The sequence below is a fragment of the Tachysurus fulvidraco genome, chromosome 12 (genome assembly GCF_022655615.1).
Source record: "Tachysurus fulvidraco isolate hzauxx_2018 chromosome 12, HZAU_PFXX_2.0, whole genome shotgun sequence".
NCBI lineage: Eukaryota > Metazoa > Chordata > Actinopteri > Siluriformes > Bagridae > Tachysurus > Tachysurus fulvidraco.
The window spans coordinates 247,028-266,374 of record NC_062529.1 but is presented as its reverse complement, the minus strand read 5'-3'; the positions used below and the strand labels follow the sequence as shown (position 1 = coordinate 266,374).

At 42.8% G+C, this 19,347-nt stretch overlaps 1 protein-coding gene across 2 annotated transcripts in view; it reads left to right on the top strand.

Annotated features, from left to right (window-relative positions):
* The window catches only part of emilin1b (elastin microfibril interfacer 1b), an 18,091-nt gene extending 565 nt beyond the window's left edge, over positions 1 to 17,526 (top strand). The window contains exons 2-9 of one of the 2 annotated variants that reach the window (XM_047821550.1): positions 10,222 to 10,344; positions 11,663 to 11,862; positions 11,997 to 12,062; positions 12,096 to 14,102; positions 14,702 to 14,818; positions 15,057 to 15,074; positions 15,456 to 15,590; positions 15,698 to 17,526. In XM_047821550.1, the coding sequence (XP_047677506.1) occupies positions 10,222 to 10,344; positions 11,663 to 11,862; positions 11,997 to 12,062; positions 12,096 to 14,102; positions 14,702 to 14,818; positions 15,057 to 15,074; positions 15,456 to 15,590; positions 15,698 to 16,023 (2,992 nt within the window). In that variant the 3' untranslated portion in view covers positions 16,024 to 17,526. Of the gene's footprint in view, positions 1 to 10,221; positions 10,345 to 11,662; positions 11,863 to 11,996; positions 14,103 to 14,701; positions 14,819 to 15,056; positions 15,075 to 15,455; positions 15,591 to 15,697 lie in introns of both variants that reach the window. The other variant, XM_027139814.2, reaches the window with a different exon arrangement.
* Positions 17,527 to 19,347: the final 1,821 nt, after the last annotated feature.

The following is a 19,347-nucleotide window of genomic DNA, read 5'->3' as shown; positions in this document are numbered from 1 at the left end:
ACAAACAAACAAACAAACAAAAAAGGATTACTAATAAATACTTTTAGGAAATTTATTGTAAACATGTAGAAGAAAAATAAGTGTAAATAAATATTAACGGTTCATCCACGTGTCTGTATTTAACACGAACCAGATGTTTAAATGAACACAGTTAGTTTGTGAATCAGACAAAGTTAAGGTAACTCTTATAATGAATTATAACGCCACTGTTCCTTTACAGCAAGTTGTGCCCTTTCATCAGAATTTCCCAATATAATATCTAATAAGTCAATGTGTTCAGTGTGTAAATACACCAACAGATCACTGTGGAATAATAATAAAAATTCTTCATCATCATCATCATCATCATCTTCAAAGCACCAGAGTATAGTGTATTTATACTGCATGTGCTATACACAATGAACTGTATATTAGACCCAGGTGCTCCATTATATACCCCAAGTGCACTGCTGTACTGTGTGTATTATACAGATAAACTCTCCTAACTCTACCCTACACTATTCTCCCCTAACCTGTACTCTATTATACTGTATTTTATATATAAAACATGATCTGTTCTGAGAATAAACATTTGTTTAAAGCTCTATTCTCTCTTCTGTACACTGCAGTGTGCTCTATACCAGTGTCTGAACAATATAATAGACTAGTCTGTACTCTGCTATACACCACTGTAGGTTACAACACACTATATCATCCTGTATATAAATATAAATATGTAGCTGAAAGGGAAACTGTGTACTGTATTCTATTCAACATTAAAACAAGTATATAATACATTGTGGACACTTTACCATCTATTACACTAGTGTAAGTGTAAGTGCTGGTTTGTAGTGAATATAAACGTTCGTGGTGTATAATGGGGTTTTGTACCTCGTCAGTGCTCCTAAAAGGTTTATTCTTTACTGAAATGTAGCTGAATCAGAGTTAATAATAATGTAAAGCATCACATGTAGCTCGTGTGTTTGTCTCATCCTGAACAGAGTCACTTCACTGTGAGCTTTAAAAAGTGATTTATTGTGACACAAATGATGAGTCTGAAGTCCCACCGAGAGACTGCAGCAAATGACCAAACTATGTGCCCTTCCTCCAAACATACTATTATCATGAAGAGAGCCATTGAACAGTCGCTAACATTACACACTCTCTCTCTCTCTCTCTCTGTCTCTCTCTATCTCTCTCTCTCTCTCTCTCTCTCTCTCTCTCTCTCTGTCTCTCTCTATCTCTCTCTCTCTCTCTCTCTCTCTCTTTCTCTCTGTCTCTCTCTCTCTGTCTCTTTCTCCTCCCTCACTTCCTTTATAGCCTGTCAACCCACCCTAACACTGGAGTTTGGCCCTCTGTGTGTGTGTGTGTGTGTGTGTGTGTGTGTGTGTGTGTGAGAGAGAGAGAGAGAAAGAGAGAGAGAGAGATTATGAGCAGCAGTTTCAGCTCCACTGGTGATGTGTGTGTATCTGGGGTTCCTTTCTGACACCGATTTTATCCATCTTTAGCCATAAGTCACTAATACACATTGTTGTTAACTTCATATCATGTAGCACCAAGTGAGAGCAGAGACTCTGATATCGGCCTGTCTCCAAACACAGCCAAATTATCAGATCCTTAAGTGTGTGTGAGTGTGTGTGTGTGTGTGTGTGGTGTGTGTGTGTGGTGTGTGTGTGTGTGTGGGTGTGTGTGTGTGTGTGTGGTGTGTGTGTGTGTGTGTGTGCTCTCTGGAGTTTTTTAGCTGGAAATGAGAAGCACGCCTCAGTGTGATGTCATCAGTGTGTAATGCAGCATGAGATGTGATTTACTGAAAACACTTCAGAGAGAAAAATATTTTATTTTCCTTCACTTTATAACCAACAGTGTTTAGAATTGATCTCCCCCTCACACACACACACACACACACACACACACACACACACACACACACACACACACACACACACACTTGTTGTGACGTTGTACCTTTTCTCTTTCTGTCCTCCTGCATCTTCCGTTCCAAACGTTGATGTGGCTGAGAGTCGATATTTTCTCCACATGTGTAATGTGTAAAGACCTTCATGTTACTGACGCTAAGGAACTAATGATTCTTCTCCACTGGTGAGCTGGAGGGAAAACACACCTCACACTTGCTGTAATTACAGGACTGGAGCTTCTTCCGTTCCTCCACTCACACACTGTCATCAACCTCCTTGTGTAAATGGTAACACACCTGTACAACAGGGGAAGTGGTAGCCACCAGCTGCCACTGCTAAGCCCATGAGCAAGGCTCTGAACTCTCGATTGCTCAGTGAAATAAATAAGTGTTAAATAAATACACTGGGGAATGATCAGAAGGCACTGATGTGAACAACCTTAGAAATGGGTGCTATCAGTGTGTGTGTGTGTGTGTGTGTGTAGCACAAGTGTGTAGTGGGAGTGTATAGTGGGAGTGTGTGTAATGTGTAGTGTGAGTGTGTGGAATGTGTAGTGTTTGTGGTGTGAGTGTGTGTAATGTGTAGTGTTTGTAGTGTGAGTGTGTGTAATTTGCAGTGTCTGTAGTGTGAGTGTGTGTAATGTGTAGTGTTTGTAGTGTGAGTGTGTGTAATTTGTAGTGTCTGTAGTGTGAGTGTGTGTAATGTGTAGTGTCTGTAGTGTGAGTGTGTGTAATGTGTAGTGTCTGTAGTGTGAGTGTGTGGAATGTGTAGTGTCTGTAGGGCCAATGTGTGTAATGTGTAGTGTCAGTGTGTGTAATGTGCAGTGTGTGTAATGTGTAGTGTAAGTGTGTGTAATGTGTAGTGTGTGTAATGTGTAGTGTAAGTGTGTGTAATGTGTGTGTGTGTAATGTGTAGTGTAAGTGTGTGTAATGTGTAGTGTGTGTAATGTGTAGTGTAAGTGTGTGTAATGTGTGTGTGAGTGTGTGTAATGTGTAGTGTAAGTGTGTGTAATGTGTAGTGTCTGTAGTGTAACCGTGTGTAATGTGTAGTGCGTGTAGTGTGAGTGTGTGTAATGTGTAGTGTGAGTGTGTGTAATGTGTAGTGTGAGTGTGTGTAATGTGTAGTGTGAGTGTGTGTGTGAGTGTGTGTGTGTAATGTGTAGTGTGAGTGTGTGTGTAATGTGTAGTGTGAGTTTGTGTAATGTGTGTAATGTGTAGTGTGTGTAGTGTAATGTGCAGTGTGAGTGTGTATAATGTGTAGTGTGTGTAGTGTGTGTGTAATGTGTAGTGTGAGTGTGTGTGTGTGTAATGTGTAGTGTGAGTGTGTGTGAAATGTGTAGTGTGAGTGTGAGTGTGTGTAATGTGTAGTGTCTGTAATGTGTGTGTAATGTGTAGTGTGTGTAATGGGTAGTGTGTGTAGTGTGAGTGTGTAATGTGTAGTTTGTAGTGTGTGAGTGCGAGTGTGTGTAATATGTAGTGTGTGTAATGTGTAGTGTGTGTGTAGTGTAGTGTGTGTAAGATGTAGTGTGTGTAGTGTGTAGTGTGTGTAATGTGTAGTGTGTGTAGTGTGTGTGTAGTGTAGTGTGTGTAATGTGTAGTGTGTGTAGTGTAGTGTAGTGTGTGTAGTGTGTAGTGTGTGTGTAGTGTAGTGTGTGTAATGTATAGTGTGTGTAGTGTAATGTGTAGTGTGTGTAATGTGTAGTGCGTAGTGTAGTGTGTGTAATATGTAGTGTGTGTAGTGTGTAGTGTGTGTAATGTGTAGTGTGTAGTGTGTGTGTAGTGTAGTGTGTGTAATGTGTGTGTAGTGTAGTGTAGTGTGTGTAGTGAGTAGTGTGTGTGGTGTAGTGTAAGTGTGTGTAATATGTAGTGTGTGTAGTGTGTAGTGTGTGTAATGAGTAGTGTGTGTAGTGTAGTGTGTGTAGTGTGTGTGTAGTGTAGTGTAGTGTGTGTAATGTGTAGTGTGTAGTGTGTGAGTGCGAGTGTGTGTAATATGTGGTGTGTGTAGTGTGTGTAGTGTGTGTAATATGTAGTGTGTGTAGTGTGTGTAATGTGTAGTGTAGTGTGTAATGTAGTGTGTGTAATGTGTAGTGTGTGTAGTGTAGTGTGTGTAGTGTGTGTGTAGTGTAGTGTGTGTAATGTGTAGTGTGTAGTGTAGTGTGTGTAATGTGTAGTGTGTGTAGTGTGTAGTGTAAGTGTGTGTAATGTGTAGTGTGTGTGTAGTGTTGTGTAGTGTGTGTGTAGTGTAATGTAAGTGTGTGTGTAGTGTAGTGTGTGTAATGTGTAGTGTGTGTAGTGTAGTGTGTGTAGTGTGTGTAGTGTGTAGTGTGTGTAAAATGTAGTGTGTGTAGTGTGTCTAATGTGTAGTGTGTGTGTAATGTAGTGTGTGTAATGTGTGTGTAGTGTGTAGTGTAGTGTGTGTAATGTGTAGTGTGTAGTGTAGTGTGTGTAATGTGTAGTGTGTGTAGTGTGTAGTGTGTGTGTGTGTGTGTAGTGTAAGTGTGTGTAATGTGTAGTGTGTGTGTAGTGTGTGTATTGTGTAGTGTGTAGTGTAGTGTGTGTAATATGTAGTGTGTGTAGTGTGTAGTGTGTGTAATGTGTAGTGTGTAGTGTGTGTGTAGTGTAGTGTGTGTAATATGTAGTGTGTGTAGTGTGTGTAATGTGTAGTGTGTGTGTAATGTAGTGTGTGTAATGTGTAGTGTGTGTAGTGTAGTGTGTGTAGTGTGTGTAGTGTAGTGTGTGTAATATGTAGTGTGTGTAGTGTGTGTAATGTGTAGTGTGTGTGTAATGTAGTGTGTGTAGTGTAGTGTGTGTAGTGTGTGTGTAGTGTAGTGTAGTGTGTGTAGTGTGTAGTGTAGTGTGTGTAATGTGTAGTGTGTGTAGTGTGTAGTGTGAGTGTGTGTAATGTAAGTGTGTGTAATGTGTAGTGTGTGTGTAGTGTGTGTAGTGTGTAGTGTGTAGTGTGTGTAATATGTAGTGTGTAGTGTGTGTAATGTGTAGTGTGTAGTGTGTGTGTGTAGTGTAGTGTGTGTAATGTGTGTGTAGTGTAGTGTAGTGTAGTGTAGTGTGCAGTGTGTGTGGTGTAGTGTGTGTAGTGTGTGTAGTGTGTAGTGTGTGTGTAATGTAGTGTGTGTAATGTGTAGTGTGTGTAATGTGTAGTGTGTGTAGTGTGTGTAGTGTGTGTGTAGTGTAGTGTGTGTAATGTATAGTGTGTGTAGTGTGTAGTGTAGTGTGTGTAATATGTAGTGTGTGTAGTGTGTAGTGTGTGTAATGTGTAGTGTGTAGTGTGTGTAGTGTAGTGTAGTGTGTGTAATGTGTAGTGTGTGTGTAGTGTAGTGTGTGTAATGTGTGTGTAGTGTAGTGTAGTGTGTGTAGTGTGTAGTGTGTGTGGTGTAGTGTAAGTGTGTGTAATATGTAGTGTGTGTAGTGTGTAGTGTGTGTAGTGTAGTGTGTGTAATGAGTAGTGTGTGTAGTGTAGTGTGTGTAGTGTGTGTGTAGTGTAGTGTAGTGTGTGTAATGTGTAGTGTGTAGTGTGTGAGTGCGAGTGTGTGTAATATCTGGTGTGTGTAGTGTGTAGTGTGTAATATGTAGTGTGTGTAGTGTGTGTAATGTGTAGTGTGTGTGTAATGTAGTGTGTGTAATGTGTAGTGTGTGTAGTGTAGTGTGTGTAGTGTGTGTGTAGTGTAGTGTAGTGTGTGTAATGTGTAGTGTGTAGTGTAGTGTGTGTAATGTGTAGTGTGTGTAGTGTGTAGTGTGTGTGTGTGTGTAGTGTAAGTGTGTGTAATGTGTAGTGTGTGTAGTGTTGTGTAGTGTGTGTGTAGTGTAATGTAAGTGTGTGTAATGTGTAGTGTGTGTAGTGTAGTGTGTGAAGTGTGTGTAGTGTGTAGTGTGTGTAATATGTAGTGTGTGTAGTGTGTGTAATGTGTAGTGTGTGTAATGTGTAGTGTGTGTAGTGTAGTGTGTGTAGTGTGTGTGTAGTGTAGTGTGTGTAATGTGTAGTGTGTAGTGTAGTGTGTGTAATGTGTAGTGTGTAGTGTGTGTCTGTGTGTGTAGTGTAAGTGTGTGTAATGTGTAGTGTGTGTGTAGTGTGTGTATTGTGTAGTGTGTGTAGTGTGTAGTGTGTGTAATGTGTAGTGTGTAGTGTGTGTGTAGTGTGTAATGTGTGTAATGTGTAGTGTGTGTGTAGTGTGTGTATTGTGTAGTGTGTAGTGTAGTGTGTGTAGTGTGTGTAGTGTGTGTAGTGTGTGTGATGTGTAGTGTGTAGTGTAGTGTAGTGTAGTGTAGTGTGTGTAATGTGTAGTGTGTGTAGTGTGTGTAGTGTGTGTAGTGTGTGTAATGTGTAGTGTGTAGTGTAGTGTAGTGTGTAATGTGTAGTGTAGTGTGTGTAATGTGTAGTGTGTGTAGTGTAGTGTAGTGTGTAGTGTGTGTAGTGTAGTGTAGTGTGTGTAATGTGTAGTGTAGTGTAGTTTGTGTAGTGTAGTGTGTGTAATGTGTAGTGTAGTGTGTGTAATGTGTAGTGTAGTGTAGTGTGTAGTGTAGTGTGTGTAATGTGTAGTGTAGTGTGTGTAATGTGTAGTGTAGTGTAGTGTGTGTAGTGTAGTGTAGTGTAGTGTGTGTAATGTGTAGTGTAGTATAGTGTGTGTAGTGTAGTGTGTAGTGTGTGTAGTGTAGTGTGTGTAGTGTAGTGTGTGTAGTGTAGTGTGTGTAGTGTAGTGTGAGTTTATAGATGATTCATTTGCTTTAACACACGAGTCTAACACACGAGTCTAACACACGAGTCTATAACGAGTCTAACACACGAGTCTATAACGAGTCTAACACACGAGTCTATAACGAGTCTAACACACGAGTCTAACACACGAGTCTATAACGAGTCTAACACACGAGTCTAACACACGAGTCTATAACGAGTCTAACACACGAGTCTAACACACGAGTCTATAACGAGTCTAACACACGAGTCTAACACACGAGTCTATAACGAGTCTAACACACGAGTCTATAACGAGTCTAACACACGAGTCTATAACGAGTCTAACACACGAGTCTAACACACGAGTCTAACACACGAGTCTAACACACGAGTCTATAACGAGTCTAACACACGAGTCTAACACACGAGTCTATAACGAGTCTAACACACGAGTCTAACACACGAGTCTATAACGAGTCTAACACACGAGTCTAACACACGAGTCTATAACGAGTCTAACACACGAGTCTATAACGAGTCTAACACACGAGTCTATAACGAGTCTAACACACGAGTCTAACACACGAGTCTAACACACGAGTCTAACACACGAGTCTAACACACGAGTCTATAACGAGTCTAACACACGAGTCTATAACGAGTCTAACACACGAGTCTATAACGAGTCTAACACACGAGTCTATAACGAGTCTAACACACGAGTCTATAACGAGTCTATAACGAGTCTAACACACGAGTCTAACACCCGAGTCTATCACACGAGTCTATAACGAGTCTAACACACGAGTCTATAACGAGTCTATAACGAGTCTAACACACGAGTCTAACACCCGAGTCTAACACACGAGTCTATAACGAGTCTAACACACGAGTCTATAACAAGTCTAACACACGAGTCTAACACACGAGTCTAACACACGAGTCTATAACGAGTCTAACACACGAGTCTAACACACGAGTCTAACACACGAGTCTATAACGAGTCTAACACACGAGTCTATAACTAGTCTAACACACGAGTCTAACACACGAGTCTAACACACGAGTCTAACACACGAGTCTAACACACGAGTCTATAACAAGTCTAACACACGAGTCTAACACACGAGTCTATAACGAGTCTAAAACACGAGTCTAACACACGAGTCTAACACACGAGTCTAACACGAGTCTATAACGAGTCTAACACACGAGTCTAACACACGAGTCTATAACGAGTCTATAACGAGTCTAACACACGAGTCTATAACGAGTCTAACACACGAGTCTATAACGAGTCTAACACACGAGTCTAACACACGAGTCTAACACACGAGTCTATAACAAGTCTAACACACGAGTCTAACACACGAGTCTAACACACGAGTCTATAACGAGTCTAACACACGAGTCTATAACGAGTCTAACACACGAGTCTAACACACGAGTCTAACACACGAGTCTAACACACGAGTCTAACACACGAGTCTAACACACGAGTCTAACACACGAGTCTAACACACGAGTCTAACACACGAGTCTAACACACGAGTCTATAACGAGTCTAACACACGAGTCTAACACACGAGTCTAACACGAGTCTATAACGAGTCTAACACACGAGTCTATAACGAGTCTAACACACGAGTCTATAACAAGTCTAACACACGAGTCTAACACACGAGTCTAACACACGAGTCTATAACGAGTCTAACACACGAGTCTATAACGAGTCTAACACACGAGTCTAACACACGAGTCTAACACACGAGTCTAACATACGAGTCTAACACACGAGTCTAACACACGAGTCTAACACACGAGTCTAACACACGAGTCTATAACGAGTCTAACACGAGTCTAACACACGAGTCTAACACACGCGTCTAACACACGAGTCTAACACACGAGTCTATAACGAGTCTAACACGAGTCTAACACACGAGTCTAACACACGAGTCTAACACACGAGTCTAACACACACTCAGTATGAATCTGCACTGAGCTTCTGTACTGACGTTCACACTCTACATGAACAAAAGTATGTGCACCCCGACCATCACACCCATATTCTGTTAAACATCTCATTTCAGGTTGATTCGCTGTGCTGTAATGAGGAAGGCTTTCTGCTAGATGTTGTTGTGTGTCTGTGGGATCAGTGAGATCAGCTACTGGTGTTGAGTAAGGAAGGTCTTGTGTTCACTCGTTGTTCAGTGGTGTTAAGGTTCTTGTCACGACGTACTGGGTTTGGACTGTAATGGTGTGAGAGGGAAGAAACACATGTTTGAAGGGGGGGGGGTGCACATACTTTTGGGTGTACTTCATTTTATACAAACACATACTTTATACACTGTTTTATAGTGAATAAAGAGGTCAGTGTTCTGATTCTTTAGGTGTGTGTGTGTGTGTGTGTGTGTGTGTGTGTGTGTGTGTGTGTGTGTGTGTGTGTGTGTGTGGGTGTGGGTGTGTGTGTGTTCAGCTGATTTATTCTCAGGTTCACTAAAAGACTCATGAAGTTTCATCCCACACGAGAACCTGGTCCACTGTTGAAGACGTGTGGTTGAGTTTGTAGAGTCATCTGAAGGCGTGCTGTTTATATGTAACTAGTTAAAATTTCAGCTGCTAGAATAAACACACACACACACACACACACACACACACACACACACACACACACACACACACACACACACACATTTCTCCATCTGGAACACTAACAACAACTATTATAACCACTTCCTGTTCCACAAATCACACACAGGTCAGAGGTTATTTGTCCTGTCTGGGTCAGATCACTCGAGATAGGGATAGAAAATGGAGACGGAGACAGAGACAGAGACGGAGACGGAGACGTACACCAACATGAGTATGAGAGTGTTATTACACACAGGTCTGCTGCTGAGTCCTGGCCTCTGATTGGTCCTCAGGTGGTGATGAATTCTCTCTAACAGCAGCTCTGACTGTAGAGCAGGTTTATATTAATGTACTCACTCTCATACACTATCGTTTCCATGGTAACAGCTCATAGAAATGTGTGTGAGTGTGTGTGTGTGTGTGTGTGTGTGTGTGTGTGTGTGTGTGTGTGTGTGTGTGTGGTGAAGTCTCCAGTGCCAGAGCTCTGTAATAAATAGTCGGAGGTGAAGCTGTAACTTTTTCTGACATCTTCAGGACAGAGGAGTTTACAGTCTGTGGTTTATGAACTTCCTGTTTGACTTCACTGAACTGAGTTTGAACTTCCTGTCTGTCACATCTGCTCAGAAATGATGGAATGATGTGAAGAAGTGCAGCAGGAACGAGACGGGAGGATGAGGAGGAATAATGACTCTGAGCCAGAAACAGAGGAGAGAGATCTCTACAACATGGACGACTAATCACATGAGAAACAGAATAAAATGCATTAAAGACTAAATAATGAAATAAATCAGAGCTCTCTGTGTATTCAGCTCTCATTACCCAGAAGGCATTGCTGCAGGAAAAGGACCTGCTTCTCAATCTCAATCAACCAAACAGTGAACATCTCAGAACTTGTGTGTTATTCCTCTCTGTCCTTCTCATGCTGATGTGTGTGTGTGTGTGTGTGTGTGTGTGTGTGTGTGTGTGTGTGTGTGTGTGTGTGTGTGTGTGTGTGTGTGTGTAGAAACTGGTGTGCGTATGTGGTGAGGAAGACAGTGAGCTGTGTGGTGGAGGACGGAGTGGAGACGTACGTGAAGCCTGATTATCAGCCGTGTTCCTGGGGAGTGCAGTGTCCTCGCATCCTAATGTGAGTAGAACTCTGTGTGTGTGTGTGTGTGTGTGTGTGTGTGTGTGTGTGTGTGTGTGTGTGTGTGTGTGTGTGTGTGTGTGTGTGTGTGTGTGTGTGTGTGTTTACAACTGTTATTAAAACTCACTGTTTAATCCTGCACTTGTTAAAAGTAAAAACAAACTTTATACAATAATTACAATATAATACAATATTTTTCAGTAAGGAATAACATTAAATTAAATGACTGTAGCTGAGTGACTTGACTTGACTTGACTTGACTTGACTTGACTTGACTTGACTTGACTTGAGTGGTGGTTTTCTAACAGCAGATATTTTGACATTTTTTACAGACCTCAAACTCACACGAACAAAAGCAGTGAAATTAGTTTTTAAAGAAGTTCTGAGAAACTTCAGCTGATCGAGTACAACAACACTGAGGAGAGATTTGGCCAAGAACTAAAAGGGAAAAGCAGAATACAAAACAGAACATAATGAGAAACAGTTGGTTGAGGAGTAGCTAAAACACACACACACACACACACACACACACACACACACACACACACACACATGACTATGTAAAGAATGAGATGACACATCATTCCAAAGTCCACAACCGCAGAATCAGACTACAAAACATCAGCACTTTATTTCCAATAAATGACTTGATTCTGCTCTGACTGTGAGGTTCTTACACTCACTATAGTGACACAAACATCAAGAACAACATCAAGAACATCATGAACATCAAGAACAACATCAAGAACATCAAGAACATGAAGAACAACATGAACAACATCATCTGCACAGAGTTCGGCGCAGTAGAGTAGATGGTTGTTCAGATGTGTAAACATTCACACATTTCTACAGCATCGACTTATAAATACACTGCTAATGGTTCTTTACTGTCCCCCTGGGAGAACTTTTAAAGATTATTTGCAGTACTTTTAGACAAAGCGAAGTGATTTATATAATTAAATATTCAGATAAGGAACCGTTTCTAATAAAAACTCACCTTGGTGTTAAATTCTACATAGAACATTGAAGTTTACAGAAACTGAAGAACACTTGAGAACTTTATAGAACCATGTTGAGGAGTGTATGAGCTGAGCAGCGAATACGCGTTAAATGTATTTTGCAGACACACTTAAAGACTTAACACCACACACTTATTTACACTAAACACTTAAATACAGAAAAAATCGAGATGAACCTTAAATTTCTTTGAGTTGAGTTTGTTTTGATGAATGTTCTCCTACAACATCATAAAGTCTAACATCATGAAAGAAACACTTTTGTCTCTAAAGCTCCTCTGTCGGTTCGCTGTGTGTTGAAGGTATCGGACGTACATGAGGCCGAGATATAAGGTGGCATACAAAATGATCTCTGAGATGGAGTGGAAGTGTTGCCACGGATACAGCGGAGAGGACTGTAACACACATAATGGTGGTGGGAGCGGAGGATCTGTTACAGCAAGACCGTGGCCAAAACCCTCGAACCCAGGACACACAGGACACGGACAGAACGGAGGCAGCGGTGCGTTTTAGACCTTATTAAAAAGTTTATTGACCATCACATGTCCAAAACCATTCTGCAGTTTGTGTCTCTCTCGTATCACTCTTCAGGTCATTTGTGACTCGATCTGACAGTAATGATTCTTCTCTCTTTAGGGCAAGGTGACAATGACAAGATGAAGCAGATGGAGGACAAAATCCAGCGTCTGACTAAAGACCTTCATGATCTGCAGACGACGATACGCTCCATGAACGAACAGTTTCAGGAGGAAATGAAGAAGCCTGGCTCGAGCGGTGGTGGTGGTGGTGGTGGTGGTGGTGGTGGGAAAACACCAGCGGATGCGGCTCAGCCTGCAATGAAGGAAACCCTTCACAACATCCAGGCCAAACTAGACCAGCTGGACAATCGGACTCAGGCTCATGACAAAACTCTGGATAGCATCAACAATCACCTGGTTAATGGGAGAGGTGGGAACGACCTTGAAGACCATGATGGAGGCAGATTCAACATTCTGAAGGAGGAAATCCTAGAGGAGTTGGAGCGACGGGTCTCTCTGTCCTGCACCGCTTGCCAAGCCGGCGTGGATGATATGCAAAGAGAGCAGCAGAGTGACAGAGAGAGGATTTCAGCTTTAGAAAAAAAGATCAACGACCTGGAACAGAGGAACCGCCTGGTTTTGGATGGACTGCGTCGGGATCTCAGTCGATCTCAAACATGCTGTGATAAGACAAGAGATCTGGAGACACAGGTCAAGTATCTGGACAAGAAGATCAAATCAAATTCTGAGATTTGTACCAGCCTCGAGGAGCGTCTGGAGAAAGTGCTGCAGGGAACCGGAGGTGGAGGAGCTCCAGGTGGAGTGGGAGGAAGTGGAGGAACAGGACCAGAGGATACGCTGAATAGTTACCTGGAAGACTTGGAAAGACGGATTAACAGCACTGTGCAGAGGACAGAAGAAAGCTGTGCTTACATGAAGAACCATACGAAGGATACATTCCAAAATGTGTTAGACCTCTTCAGGGAGCAAGACAACAAAAACACAAATGTAGAGCTGGACATAGAGAGTGTGAAAAAAAGTGTGTTTGATCTGGACAAGCGCTTGTCTCAGCTGCAGAATGCCACATCTCATATGGACCAGAGAATAAACGAATGCTCTTCATGCTCTGGTTCGCGAAGACCCCCAGGAGGAAGTGCAATCAGACCCACTGAAGATACAGAAACAGTCAAGTCCCTGGAATGGAGGGTTGTTGCCAATGAGGATGAGATCAAGAGATTTGACACCAGGCTAAAAGATCTCTCTGTTTCAGGCGACTCTCTGCTGGATAAAGTCATCGATCTCGGCCATGACATACAAAAGATCAAAGAGGTGACTGGCAACAGCGGTGAACATTTCAATCGCATTATAGCAGAAATTGAGAACTGCCAATCGGACCTCTGTAGGACGGTGCAAGATGACCTGAGGAAGCTCAAGAACTTCACAAACCATGCTATGGACAAGTGGCACACAGATATGACTTACATAAAGAGCAGGGTGGATTCAGGATGCTCGGGCGACTGCAGCGTCCTGCAGGAGGAAGTGAAGAATCTTAAAGAGGATGTGCAGAAGTGCAAGATCTGTCTGGAGACTCCGACAGGACCAGGAACAGAACCAGGAGATCTGGATGGTCCTCAGAAGCCCCTCGATGGCCACAGTGTGATCAGCAGCAACAACGGCAACCTGGGCTCAATCCAGGGCGAGTTATCAGGAGTCATTTTAACCTTCAGCTCCATCAATGACACCCTGAAAGGTTTGGAGCACAGCGTACGGAAACACGACAGCGTCATCACTGATCTGGGAAACACCAAGGACAAGATCATCTCTGAGCTTGATAAGATTCAGCAGGAAGTGACTGAGCACGTTGAGGACAGTAAAATGCGCTTTGACAACATCATGCGTGACATCAAACGTTTTGGAAACAGTTTTGTGGAGAGAACGAGCAACGACCTGGACAAGAGGATCACCAAACTGGAGGGTGTTTGTGGTCGACTCGATTTTGTATCTGAGAACTTGCAGAAAATCAAAGATGGATTTAACAAACATGTGACCAGCCTGTGGAGCTGTGTGAAAGGCCTGAACACCACTGTGATCCACCACAGCAGCTTCATCGACACCATGGAGACCACACATCTAGACAGAATCCACAGCAAGATCAAACAGCTCAACTCCTCCATGCTGCATCTCCTCACGGAGTTCAGGAACCTGATGGAACATGATTTCACAGGTCTGTCTCTGAAATACTGTCCCTGTAGAGACGATTCACACACACACACACACACACACACACACACACACACACACACACACACACACACACACACACACACACACACACACACACACAGAGGTGGGGAATCAGGAAAATCCTTGAGCACTAGGGTTACATTTCCATCAGTGTTGTTTACTGATATTGTTTATTTTGTTGGAATCTGATCATCAGTCATGGGCGTAGTTCATTTTTACCGAAGAGCATCATGGGAAATATGGTCTTTAATTACAGTGTTAAAATTCAGCCACATTAGATGAGTGAGCCGTTAATGAGCAGCTCAGGTCAACGTTCTCAATGCAGCACAGATTTTTATTCATTCTGAATTAAATTCCACATTTTTTAGCTTCTGACTCTGGTCACGTTAAACCTGACGTTCTTTTGTAGACAAACCTGAACCAGGAGGTGTAACATTTCTTCATCAGATCCTGCACTCATTACATAAACAGGAAATAGCTTCACTTCACCATTTTCTAGATCAGATGTCCAAACATAGACAGACATGTTTTAAGTAAGTGGGTGAGAGGTCAGCGTTAACACTGAGACTCTGACCGCAGGGCTGCCGGGACCCCCGGGGCCTCAGGGAGAGACAGGTGACAGAGGACTTCCAGGACTTCCTGGACCACAAGGACCCCCTGGTAAACCAGGTGTGGAAGGACCAAGAGGACCACCAGGTAAAAAATAATGAAGAGGAATAAGCAGTAAAGTCAGTTGTTTCAGTAAATTATTACAACAGTAAGATTCTCGATATTTATAATAGTACAAAGATAAACTGGGAATCATTCTGTGAGTGTTTGTATTGTGGATTACAGGGCAGAAATAAATAAATAAATAAATAAAAGGATCTTTATAAAGAGGTCTAATGAGAGTTGTGTAAATAAACGCACTCATAATTCATTTGTTCTCTTTCAGGTCTCGGCGGAGAACGAGGTACGAGCTATATTTTTATTTTCCAAAAGGTCCCTCTGGAGCCCTGGAGCTATTTCAGACATAGCAGATGGTCCTTATCAGATTAGAACTGCAGCTAAGGGTCATTAGTGTGTGTGTGTGTGTGTGTGTGTGTGTGTGTGTGTGTGTGTGTGTGTGTGTGTGTGTGTGTGTGTGTGTAAAATTCCAGTGATTGCCAGAAGAGTTTTTACAAGGGTTCTTTTACACACACACACACACACACACACACACACACACACACACACACACACACACACACACACAGTAGAGGAGAGAAAATCATAGCTTTGTGCTTGTGTGTCCTGAGTAGTAGTAAATGAGTAAAGTGGATATTACATTTGTTTGGTGTGTTTCATGCTGCAGGTCTCCCCGGCATCGATGCTAATGTTCCTCAGGTCTCGTTCTCGGCTGCACTCACAAAACCCATGACTTCCGCTGGGACCATAGTGTTTGATAAAATCTTTGTAAATAAAGGCGACTTTTACGACCCACAGACAGGTAAAACCACTGTTGATACTGTTGATACAGTACATTTTATATAGAGCATGTCTACATTACTGGTGTTCTGATGACTGAAGACTCTGAGCGTTGTTCTCGTCCTGCAGGAATCTTCACGGCTCCGCGGGAAGGACATTACTTCTTCAGTGCCATTCTGACGGGCCACAAGAACGAGAAGATCGAAGCGGTTCTATCCAAGTCCAACTACGGCATGGCGCGCGTGGACTCGGCCGGGTATCAGCCCGAGGGTCTGGAGAACAAGCCGGTGGCGGAGACAAAGCCGACACCAGGGTCTCTGGCCGTCTTCAACATCATCCTTCCGCTGCAGATGCACGACACGGTGTGTGTGGACCTGGTGATGGGGAAACTGGCGCACTCGGTGGAACCTCTCACCATGTTCAGTGGTGCTCTGCTCTACGAGGATTACTCATAACCCCGATATTCACCCACGATGGGGCCAAACCTCCAGAGTCGCACCGTGGACTCGCTTTCATGCTGTGATTCTGCTCTTATGTGAACTCCTGAATTCAGAAGAGGATTTAAATTTGTTATATTTACTTTTATTTTGACCTTTTGGAGACGTGTTTTTTACAGAAACTACTGTTTATTATTATTATTATTATTATTATTATTATTATTGTTGTTGTTGTTGATATGAAAACGATTTCAGATTTTATAAAATACGGTGTTACGAATCATTTATCACAGAGTTTCACTACCAGTGTAAAGTAGGCTAAAGCTCTGGCTCCAGGCCATGAGCTGATATCACTAATAGTATCCCATCACCACAGTTAATAAAAATAGCTTTAGGTTTATGATATCATAATATTGTATCTTCAGTGTCATGTATCAGCGTCTGAGCGTTTGGGATTCACTAGACAAAACACTTATTTTGTTATCATGTGATTTCATTCTATCGTTTATACACGTTATAAAGAAACGACGAGAGAGAAAACGAGACAGAAATGATCCAGAACCTCAACATTTACCTCAGATATGTTGGAGAAAAAGAAAAGACTTTATAAGGCTAAAATTATGCTGTAATTGCAGTTAGCATCGACCGCTATCTTAACCTCCGTGTTTTCCACCATAGTGAGAAAATCAGCTCTCAGAATGTTTTGAGACTTTAAAAAACCAAACAGAAAATGTAGAACAAATTATTCAGCAATAAAGTGCAGGATTCGCTCTTGTAGCAAGTTCAGTAGGATAGCTAACATTAGCTAGCGAGTCCCACATTGATAGCTAGCTCTATGTACCCATAAAAATGATTGCTCTACAAACACAAATCTGACTGTTAATCAGAACCAGACAGAGAAGATTCACTGTGAGCTAGCAGGTAGGCTAATGCACATGTTAGCATGATAATGTGTTTTTCAGTGACAGGTCTGTCGGCCATGTTCTAACTTCTGTTGTGGTGAACAGAATTATGAGAAAGAAAAAAAAAACATCTGACATGAGGACATTCGTACATGTAGTGTTGTGTTCACACTACAATAGTAATGATGTACAGGCTAAACATGGTGTATAACTGATTAGCAGCACAAGGCTAGTGCTCACTTTATAGTGTGTGTGTGTGTGTGTGTGTGTGTGTGTGTGTGTGTGTGTGTGTGTGTGTGTGTGTGTGTGTGTGTGTGTGTGTGTGTGTGTGTGTGTGTGTTTGGAAAGAAGAGCATTTCGTATTTCCTAATAACTGCGATGTGAGTGTTAGTAATGAATCCTGTTCACCTTCTGGACATTTTGCTGAGCCTCAGTGAAACCTGCTACATCTCTAACACCATTTTGTAAATAAATTGCTTTATGTTGTCTGGTAACCATGAAAACCATCACCATAAATAAACAGGAAAAAAAAGGAAACTCACAATAAAACATGTAATTTATCACAACATCCACATCTACGACTTTAAAGAGCCAATAAAGTCTGTTAGCATTTTGGGAACTTTCTCTTAACTTTTAATCAGGAAAGTGATTAAAACAACTTTAACATTGTGTTAACTTTAACCTTCACTAAAGTTTGGATAAAGTATTATAGCACAGAGCAGATAGCATTGTCTACAATCCAGGACTGAAATGTAGAGACTTCACAACAACCAGCATATAATGAGAATTAATATTAGCATCAGCATCATTGACATGGCCTAGTTTGTCAGTGAGGACAAGGGGAGGCGTGTGAGGTGTGAGGCGTGACGTGTGAGATGTGAGGTGTGACGTGTGAGATGTGAGGTGTGACGTGTGAGATGTGAGGTGTGAGGCGTGACGTGAGAGATGTGAGGTGTGACGTGTGAGATGTGAGGTGTGACGTGTGAGGTGTGACGTGTGAGATGTGAGGTGTGACGTGTGAGATGTGAGACGTGACATGTGAGGTGTGAGGCGTGACGTGTGAGATGTGACGTATGAGATGTGACGCGTGACGTGTGAGGTGTGACGTGTGAGGTGTGAGATGTGAGGCGTGACGTGTGAGGTGTGAGATGTGAGGCGTGACGTGTGAGATGTGACGTGTGAGATGTGACGTGTGAGATGTGACGGGTAAGATGTGAGGTGTAACGTGTGAGACGTGACGTGTGAGACATGAGGTGTAAGACGTGATGTGTGGGACGAGGCGTGATGTGTGTGAGGCGTGACATGTGAAGCATGGCGTGTGAGACGTGACATGTGAGACTTGAGGCGTGACGTGTGAGATGTGAGGCGTGACGTGTGAGATGTGAGGCGTGACGTGTGAGGTGTGACGTGTGAGATGTGACGTGTGAGATGTGAGATGTGAGGCGTGACGTGTGAGATGTGAGGCGTGACGTGTGAGATGTGAGGTGTGACGTGTGAGATGTGACGTGTGAGATGTGAGGTGTGAGATGTGAGGCGTGACGTGTGAGATGTGAGGCGTGACGTGTGAGATGTGAGGTGTGACGTGTGAGATGTGAGATGTGACGTGTGAGATGTGAGGTGTGAGATGTGAGGCGTGACGTGTGAGATGTGAGGTGTGATGTGTGAGATGTGACGTGTGAGATGTGACGTGTGAGATGTGAGGTGTGAGATGTGAGGCGTGACGTGTGAGATGTGAGGCGTGACGTGTGAGATGTGAGGTGTGATGTGTGAGATGTGAGGCGTGACGTCTGAGGTGTGACGTGTGAGATGTGACGGGTAAGAAGTGAGGTGTAACGTGTGAGACGTGACGTGTGACGTGTGAGATGTGAGGTGTGACGTGTGAGATGTGACGTGTGAGATGTGACGTGTGAGATGTGAGGCGTGACGTGTGAGATGTGAGGTGTGACGTGTGAGATGTGACGTGTGAGATGTGAGGTGTGATGTGTGAGATGTGAGATGTGACGTGTGAGATGTGACGTGTGAGATGTGACGTGTGAGATGTGAGATGTGACGTGTGAGATGTGAGGTGTGACGTGTGAGATGTGAGGTGTGAGATGTGAGGTGTGAGATGTGAGGCGTGATGTGTGATGTGTGAGATGTGAGGTGTGAGATGTGAGGTGTGACGTGTGAGATGTGACGGGTAAGAAGTGAGGTGTAACGTGTGAGACGTGACGTGTGAGACTTGAGGCGTGACGTGTGAGACGTGACGTGTGAGACGTGAAGCGTGACGTGTGAGATGAGAGGCGTAATCAGAATTAAAGTATTTATTCTTGTAAATATTGTTTGGGTTGGGAAAGGTCAAGGGTCATGTTTAGGTCCTGCGTGTGTAGTGGATTAGCACATTAGCCTTTAGCATTAAGGAGAAGATGCTCCTCCAAATGAGTTCATGAGGAATGTGTGT